This window comes from Sebastes fasciatus, chromosome 4, assembly GCF_043250625.1.
Source record: "Sebastes fasciatus isolate fSebFas1 chromosome 4, fSebFas1.pri, whole genome shotgun sequence".
Taxonomy (NCBI): domain Eukaryota; kingdom Metazoa; phylum Chordata; class Actinopteri; order Perciformes; family Sebastidae; genus Sebastes; species Sebastes fasciatus.
In genome coordinates this window covers 13,314,913-13,324,018 of record NC_133798.1, presented here as the reverse complement: position 1 = coordinate 13,324,018, position 9,106 = coordinate 13,314,913, and the positions used below count along the sequence as shown (strand labels likewise).

The window sequence follows — 9,106 nt, the reverse complement described above, 5'->3', positions numbered from 1 at the left end:
ATAGGAATACTAGAAAAGAAAGAAGGTAAGAAATGCACAAAACCCATTGAAGAGTAGCATGGCCTAATACTACAGCAAAGAAGTTACTGGACATTCAGTTGACATGCACTCAGTTGAAGGATAGAAAAGAACACAGCCATAGAAGGGAAGAGTTACCGCCTTGACCAGTTTTTGGCAAATTCCTGATTGGCTTGGTATCGTGAGGTAAACCTGGTGACACGCTTCCTGTCCACCAGCTTCCCTACAGCTACAGAAACCGATGCTGCCTACGAGAGGCCTCATCTCCACATATTCTATCTTTTCATGTTGCCAGGAAACATTCAATCAAGGCCTGTTTCACTACATTTCAACGGCGTAACTCTTCCGTTGTATGACGAAGCACAGGTTGCACTGAGGAGTAGGATAGAAAAGAACAGGCTGCACAGTCTGAGGGACATTCAGGAATGTATCAATAGGAAACAGTATTGGCATTTCGGACAGTTCACTCACTATCTATCTCATATACACAACCCAACCAAGCTGGGCACAATGTACAGGAAAAGGAACCCCTCGATTAGAGCGTGTGGGCTGCATTCAGCTGAGCACTCGAGTACTGTAAAACTATGGCTATATCAGTATAGTAAGTCACTGACATGTAAACATCAATCCATGCAATATGGCTTTATGTTTCTATTCAGAATACAGCAGCTCCTTCTCGAACGCAAACACGATTTGGCAAAGGAGTGCAAGTAGTTTATATTTTTTTAAGAAGTGAAAGATTAAAGGTGCCCTGTGGAGCTTTCTAGTAAATAACCTCAAAGTCCTGTTTACATTCAGTGTCTCACTGTTGCTCTGTCGTTAGCTTAGCAGAAGTTTAAGGTTCAGAACGGGATTAAACCGGTGTTGTCTGGAACAAAATCACGTGGTCTCTTATTAATGCTGTGTCCTCAGAAGCAGGGATTTAACTCACTGTAGGAATCTGAGGTTTAATTTAAACTTATTGCAGATGTGATTAAAGGGAAAGTATGTATTGACCCCTTTTCTGTTGGTAAACATGATGACGTATTTTATGGACGGAGCTTTAAGTGGAGGCAGAATAATTCTCTGAACATGTTGGTTAACGCTGGCAAGTGTTGTTGGCTTGTGTTTTTAACAATGGCTGAAGAAAACACTAGTTTGTCTCAATATGTAAACTCACTCTCCAGGATCGCAAGTGTTAGTTGAGAAAGTTAACATTAACCAATGGGACCAGATTAGTCGACCCCTAGTGACCCAGCACTGCCGCTGGCCACTAGTCCGTTGTTGGGCTGTTGGGAAAGCATGGTGGAATTAGCAAGGTAGCTAGCTAAGCAGCCAGCCGTCCGACCAGCGGCCGCGTTGTAAACACAAAATGAGGGCGTATGAATCTTTGGATTAGTATAGTTAACTATCCTTCAGTAAAGTCAATCAAAAAGAGAGTTGTACAATATTGGCGGCTGCAGTTAGCAGAAGGCTAAATTATTAGCAACATTTTCTCTCCATCTCTGAAATGCTTGTCTGTATCATCAGTCTCGTGAGTCATTTGTCACGTGACTCACGGGACTGCCGATACCGACGAGTCACTTGACTAACGACTCGCGTGAAAAAATAAGTCCAACGTTACTTTTAGTTTCACATTAGACACATCCACCGATCCCTCCCGCTCTGAACAGACTCTCACGCTATTAATACTACGTCACTTGCTTTGACCGTCGAATAACGCCGCGGGTGAGTTTACATTGGAGTTAGTTGAAAACCTGGTTCGTCGCATAGTTCTTAAAGGGTGCGTCCGCGCGTCGGTTTCCAATGCCGTGGGGCACTTAACCAAACGGCGGCATTTGACAAAAACGGGTTGCACAAACCTGTGTATTAAACCCCTGCAAGTTCCGGTTTAGCTGGACCCGTTCTAAACTGCGGCTAGTCATAAAACATTTGCAAAACCATGTTTTGTTTGCATTGTCTACATCCATGTTTGCTAGCAGCTTTCGTCCTCTTCGCCTTTGTTGGTGCATTGCAACATTTCTTACCGCCACTTACTGTTTGATCAGCAAAATAGCTTGAAACCAGCAGCAAGAATGTGTATCCTGTCGCCTGCACCATACAAACAAATCAGGGACCAACTTGTAAAAACATTTCTTCATAGCGTTACTAGTGGTCAAAAATTCCACATGGTGCCTTTAACAAACACAGAGATTAGTAGAGACATTTCACAGATAAAGCCGCGACGCCTTTGCATGCCTGTTCTATAAGCCTACTGTAATACGTACTTCTGTTACAGTATATGTAATAATATTCAACACTTCCACATTCCACACAGTCCTGCCCTGCTCAATGCAGCCCAGCGCAGTGCTAGAACAATATTAGTACCAGTGTAACTGGAACCCCACTCACTGCTACCACAGTACTAGCAGACGACAGACAGGCTGTCATTCACATGTGAAAATAGACTCAACAGTGAGGTGGATGGCAATATGGCACCTTTTGAAATGAAAGTATAGGTAGAGCTATAAAGAAGGAGTGACTCATCAACACATCTTTAACCAGATAAACAGTAACACTATAAATCTTTTTAAATACTCATCATACTCAATAACCTCTAATATACTGTATCTTCAAGTCACAATATTCACTCATTTTTACATTGTGCTTTCTGAGTGACAGTCTGATTGTATTACAGTGGTGGGTTTATGGTGGTGTTAGTGGGGGTGAGGTTAGGGGATTGAGTGTGGGTATTAAGACCTGAATTCAACCTCAAGGTCATCCCATGGTGAATGGATGGTTTCAGGTGAGATTTGCGCAGAAGATCAAGAAAGATCCGATGCAGAGGTGGGTCAAGAACGCAGGAATGGCCGAACAGAAAATGTGGCTTAAAGACTTGAAGGATAACTTCTGTATTTTTCAACCTGGACCCTATTTTCCCATGTTTTTGTGTCAAAGGGACAACACTTTTTGAAATTGGTTCAGTATTTAGGGAGAATGCTGTAACCGGCAGCCGCTAAACAAGCTGTAATGTAATAATTTTGGGCAACCTGCACCGCCAGTTCATGTCCACCAAAAGTGCTTGTTTTTGCCACTGACAGGTTCAGATTGTTATTATAACATCATGGAAAGGACCCTACAGAGAAATAAAATGCTTTTCTTACCTGATAAAGATAAGAAAAATGTTTCATATCTCTGTAGGGTCTTTTCCATGATGTTATCAGACACTTATAATAACAATCTGAGCCTGTCAGTGGCAAAAACAATCACTTTTAGCGGATGTAAACTGACGGTACCAGGTTGCCCCAAATGATTACATTACAGCCCGTTTAGCGGCTGACGGCTGCAGCGCTCTCCCTCAATACTGGACCAATATCAAAAAGTGTTGTCCCCCTTAGAAACATTTAGAGGTTCCAGGTTGAAAAATGCCTAAGTTATCCTTTACCCTTGATTGATTTGGTTTGTTTAACTAATTATAGTTTTTCAGAGTGCTTTCCAGCATGAATTAGGCTGAAGGAAGGAAATGTTGCCACTTCACCTTCGATCACATGTATGTATAATTTACTGTATATGTACTTGTATGTATTTGGATTGTGGAAAGAAACCGAGGCCAATGTGAAAAGTATACGCAGGAGTCAAAGATTGACCCTGATCTTCTGTTGTACGGCGAGACACTTGACTGCCAAACATGACCTTCATTGAATAATATAGTTGTTGGTCACGAGAGCTGTGGCTTTAATCACAATCACAATCCCTGTCAGCATGACCAACACAGTCTCACAGCAGTTTGTGAAATAGTCACAACATTTAATTCATTTGATTCGTGTACATGGACACGAATTTTCCCTTTTTTTGTGACGCTCAGCACAACTTTCAACAATGTCCTTGAGCGAGACGCTGAACCCCAAGTTGATCCCCAGGCTGCTTTACAGCAGCCCACTGCTACTAATGCTTAGGATGTTGAGTCATAGGTATTGAGACTCTTGTCAGTTGGGGTTAATAGTGGCAATATACGTGATCATTGTGTGTTAGAGCTATTGATGCGGAGGTGGTTGATCTATCAGCCACAGTAAGCTAAGTGATGTGAAGTCCTATTTCAAAGTCAAGGTCATCAGTGATATGTTGTTAACTGAAAAGAAATCTAATAGCAATAGAGAAACCGTCTTTGATGCCGAGAGGTCCTCACTGAAAGACCGCTGGTGGGCATTTCCCTGCTTACTGGGCGTTTACATCACACCAAAAACAGAGTCTGAAAACCCTTTAAAAGCCCCTCTCCCATGTGGTGATGTTTAAGGCTTCTTATTCAATGTCATTCAGATGGGTTTAAATTTCTGATGGTTGGTATTCGGATTCAAACACGAGAAGCCGCAGCGCCTAGAAAGCTACTGCCACTTCCGCTGAGGAAACTTTGCACCATAGCACTAAAAGATGTCAATAAATACAAATATAATCAGAATAGAACAACATTTTCATTATGTACAATCTCTACTAGACTTACACAGCTAATATAAGCTACCCACCGCCAATTCAGACAAGGAATGCACAAACAAAAGGCGGAAATAAAACAAACGTTTAGCTCCATGAAGAACAGTGAGGTGCTGCCTTTATCTCTCCACTTAGTCTCTTCTGTCTCAAGGTAGCAGCAGAATCTTTGTCTAAGTCACAAATTATCCCTTGACAGCAAAATGATCTATTCATCTCACCTCTTAAATGACCCTGAAGTCAGAGGGTCAACCCCAACGAAATAAAAGCTACATGAAGAAATATAAATCACCAACTCTCTGAATGTTTCTCTACGTGTCTGTCGATCATAATCATCTACACACCCAAATATTTGTGAAGACTGACATCTTTTCATAATTCTGAACTGGCCCTCTCCTATTGACTGGTCTTTGGTGCCAGGCAATGTCACCATCTGATACAATCATGATGTCTGGCTTCACAGAGATTTGGGTTTAGGGTTCTGTTGCTCATTAAAACATGTGCTGTGTTTACACATGATAATACCATCATAGACATTACTCCCACAGCAGCCATTGTACATAAATGTACTTGATGTGAGGAAACTCAACAAGTTCAAGCGACGAAACAAATTAATCTGAAAGATGCAAGTAGGCATTTTAAGTCTAAAGTTACGACTGTAACCCCGGTTCTCTGATAGCCTGAGTGTGCAGTGGGGATGACACGATACCAGAATTTAGTCGACGATACCAATACTAGTGAAATATAGCGATTCTCGAAAGGTAAAACAATAAATCCCATGTACTTCAACATCCACTCCTTTATTACTGTTTGCATACTGGTTTTTGTTAGGAAGTTAAAATGGTCATAATTCCCTCTATATTATATGTTTTATATTGTTGTGAAAACGTCTCCTTCAAACAACTGGATTTATTCAAGTTTCTCGCCAAAAACTGCAATTTACAAGATTCAATTTGAACAAATCATGATAGTGTTAGAATTTTTACCGCCCAATACTTATTTTTAGTACTTTTAATAAAGCCTGAACACACCATAATGTAAATCAATGACACCTCCTGTTAAAGTCAGCTGTTAGCTCCGTGCAGGATTGTGCTGCTTACCGGCTGCTAACGGCCAACATTAACTAGCTCTCATCTCGATTTCAACACACATTTGTTGTTCACGATGTAGCATTATCACGGAAAAATTAGGGTGCATAGATAGGGAGTTTACAGTATCCCGAATATATTTTCTATTGTTCCCGGGACGATGGGACGTCACATTTTCAGAATTTTGGCGTTGACTTGGTGCCGAAGCATCTGTTCTCGTGAGATCCCTTCTGTTCAGAGGACTATAACCTATAGAGGAGTATTGAGTGAATGCTGATGTTAGTGGTAATCGTAGGAAAATACCTCAGTCAGCTAGTCCACAGTTATTGCCAAGAGATGAAATTGATTTATTTATTATGAAACACATTTAAAAGATATGAAGAAGGTATGTCATATCTGCCTTCCTTGTATTATTGAGTCCTTATACCTTCAAAAGTCTTCTTTTCTTTCCCAAAAAATCAGGGGTTCGCAAAATCGAGGTTGTCTTAAATTCAGACTAATATGGCATTTGGCCTTTTACAGCCAGCTATCAGAATCTACCAATGGTGCTGTCTTCAGGTCCTTCTGGGAAACTCTCAAATTGACATTATGTTATATGTATGGATGTTGTATATACTATTATATTGTATGAATACATTTTTATCAAGTTATTGAGCCAGTAGTTCTAGCTCTTGGCCATATCAGTGCAGAAAATCGTAAACTACACATTTAGTACTTATTCATTCTAAAAACCCATTCACTGCGTGCAAAGGCCTTCATGGTTTTCACCGTAATATAAATATTTTTTGACACAACCCCAACTCGGTTACTTAGACACTCAGAAAGGTAAGTTTGACAGCTAGCTAGGGAGCTAGCTAACCTTCAAGCTAAATTCAAGCATTCAGATTTCCTGAGATTGCGAGCTAATCTGGCAACTAGGTCTGTAGATAGTCCTTATTTTACTCAACACGTCCATGTGAGTTCAGAATGGCTGATGTGAGAATAATGTCCAAAGCATTTGATCAGTTTACAAAACAAGAATGTAATTATTGGAACACTAAATGGGAGCAAATGTGCAATGAGCAGCTACTATGAAATAACTAGATGAGCTACCTGTGGTCAACCCTAACAGGAGTGGGGGAAAAAAAAGCCACGTTCCCGAATGCACTACCCAAAAACAGTAACTGCTACATGAAAAACTCAACGCCAGGGTCCTTGCTACATGACAAACTCCACTTTACAGTGGCCCAAAGCTACTTGAAACATATATATATGCTCAATATCTTGAGCCAGCAAACTACTATGGTGAGATGCAAACGCATTAGTAATCTCACATTGTAAAATGCACTGTTTGTTCAATTTTCACTGCAGTTGACGCCATTCATTTGCACTGTGTAAACATGTACTTACAAAAAGAGTTGAGGAATGTGAGGGGTTGAAGGAAGGGAGTTTGGGGGTGTGAGCAGGTAAAACGCAGGGGAGAAAAGGAGGTTTTAGGGTTGGATGGGGAGTTCAAGAGGAGGTGAGGAGTGTCCAGGAGTCGTGGTGTGTCGTTGGATATCTTCATGCTCAGTCCCTGCTCACGCTGCACCAGGCGGCTGCAAACAGAGAGAGAGAGAGGGATGACGAGCGAGAAAGAGGTTAGAAAGAGAAAGACAGAGGTTTGAAAAGAAAATGAGGCCCAGAGGGGAGCGCAGACAGAAAGACGTGCGAGGGAATGAGACGAACAGATTGAATGGAGATGAGAAGAAATTTGGTGAAGTCAGAGACATAAAGAAGTCAGAGAGTTAGGGAGAAGAGAGAGAAAAAATGAGAGTTAGACAAGAAAAAGGTCCAAATGGCAGTCTGCCAGGCATCACTTCAAGTCACTGACAGCCTCAGAGCTCGGATGCATGCCAGTGTCAGTCGCTTTAAATGGTGCCAGGTTGCTTTAATTGTTCAGAATGCCTCTGAGCTTCAAGTAATTACACGGCCAGCCTTACTGACTCAACACTAATCAGTTTCACAGGATTATGAGGAGACTGTACTATCATTCAGTCATCAGCCATTTCCTTATTTTCTATTCATTACTGACTTCTATTCTGTTTTGTTCTATTGTTATCTATTCAGCGCTGAAATGTTGAGTGATTTATCGCCTACAATTTTCAAAATTGGTCAATAATCAAAGTAATTTATCAAGAAAACTAAAATTACCTCTTGGGGGTTGAAAAAAAAGTGTTTGTGAGGAGAAATCTAATCAGTTCATGCCTGAATCCAAGTGGACGTTTGTGCCAAATTTGAAGAAATTCCCTCAAGGCGTTCCTGATATATCACGTTCACAAGATTGGGATGGTTGTGAGATCACAGTGACATTGAACTTTGACCTCGGACCACCAAAATCAAATCTGTTTACCCTGGTAGTGTCTAGAAGGCAACCTGTAGGTTGGGAAAACTCTCGCTAGATTTTTAAGGTTAGGCATTGATCTCGAATAGTTATGGTTAGGATAGATCGTCGGCCAGTGAGTCTCGCAAAAGTTTTTGCAGATCTCAGATCAGATTTCGCAATTTGCAGGTTACCTTCTAGACATGACCGTTTATCCTTGAGTCCAAGTGGACATTTGTGCCAAATTGGAAGAAATTCCAATATATTATGTATATATGATATTATGTTCACAAGAATGGGACGTTTGTGAGGTCACAGTGACCTTGACCACCAAAATCAAATCAGTTTATCTTTGAGTCTAAGTGGACATTTGTGCCAAATCTGAAGAATTTCGTGCAAGGCGTTCATGGGATATCTTGGGAATGGGGCGTTGTGAGGTCACAGTGACCTTGACCTTTGACCAAAAAAATCGAATCAGTTGAGTGCAAGTTGACGTTTGTGCCAAATTTGAAGAAATTCCCTCACAGTGTTCCTGAAATATCACGTTCACAAGAGTGATCTGGACCTACAGACAGACGTACAACCCGAAAACATTATGCATTCGGCCATGGCTATCGCCGGCTTGGAGGCATAAAAATGCCGAACATTCATTGTTCTCAGCATCTCATATGTGAGGATTTGCTGATTTTCTCAGCTTTACAGTATATCTTTATTATATTGAATATCTTTGGGTTTGGACAAAACAAGCTATTTTAAGGCGCCACCTCGGGCTCTGCAGAAACTTTTTTCTGCTATTTTACAAACTAAACACTCAATTACTCATCAATAAAAAAATAATCGGCAAATTAAGAATGTTCTCCATTTAATTATTATTACACTTCAAGAAGTTGACGTTTATGACATGCTGGATTCAGCCTGAATATTAGTATTCACACCTGAATACTATGCAACTATAGCAGAACCCACAGATGGTTATCACTTAATATAAAAGAGTCTGTTCTTCCTGATGAGACTGATAAGAATAATATAGGAATAGCATAAACATTAGTTATCATATCCTATTATCAATATTATTAGTGAATATGTCCCTGTTTGTTTCCTAACAAACTTTATCAGACAGAAACCACGAGTGTGCCAGTGAGCTCTGGCCGCACTGTTGGCAGCTACCAGAGATACAGGATGTCACTTGACTACTTCAAAGTCTAGTTTGGGTATTGGA

General features: G+C 40.8%; 1 protein-coding gene across 2 annotated transcripts in view; it reads right to left on the bottom strand.

Annotated features, from left to right (window-relative positions):
• Nucleotides 1-5,699: 5,699 nt before the first annotated feature.
• The window catches only part of necab2 (N-terminal EF-hand calcium binding protein 2), a 148,861-nt gene continuing 145,454 nt past the window's right edge, over nt 5,700-9,106 (bottom strand). For both annotated transcript variants that reach the window (XM_074632134.1, XM_074632133.1), the window contains one exon: nt 5,700-7,123. In XM_074632134.1, coding sequence (XP_074488235.1) covers nt 7,095-7,123 — 29 coding nt within the window. In that variant the 3' untranslated portion in view covers nt 5,700-7,094. The remainder of the gene's footprint in view (nt 7,124-9,106) is intronic.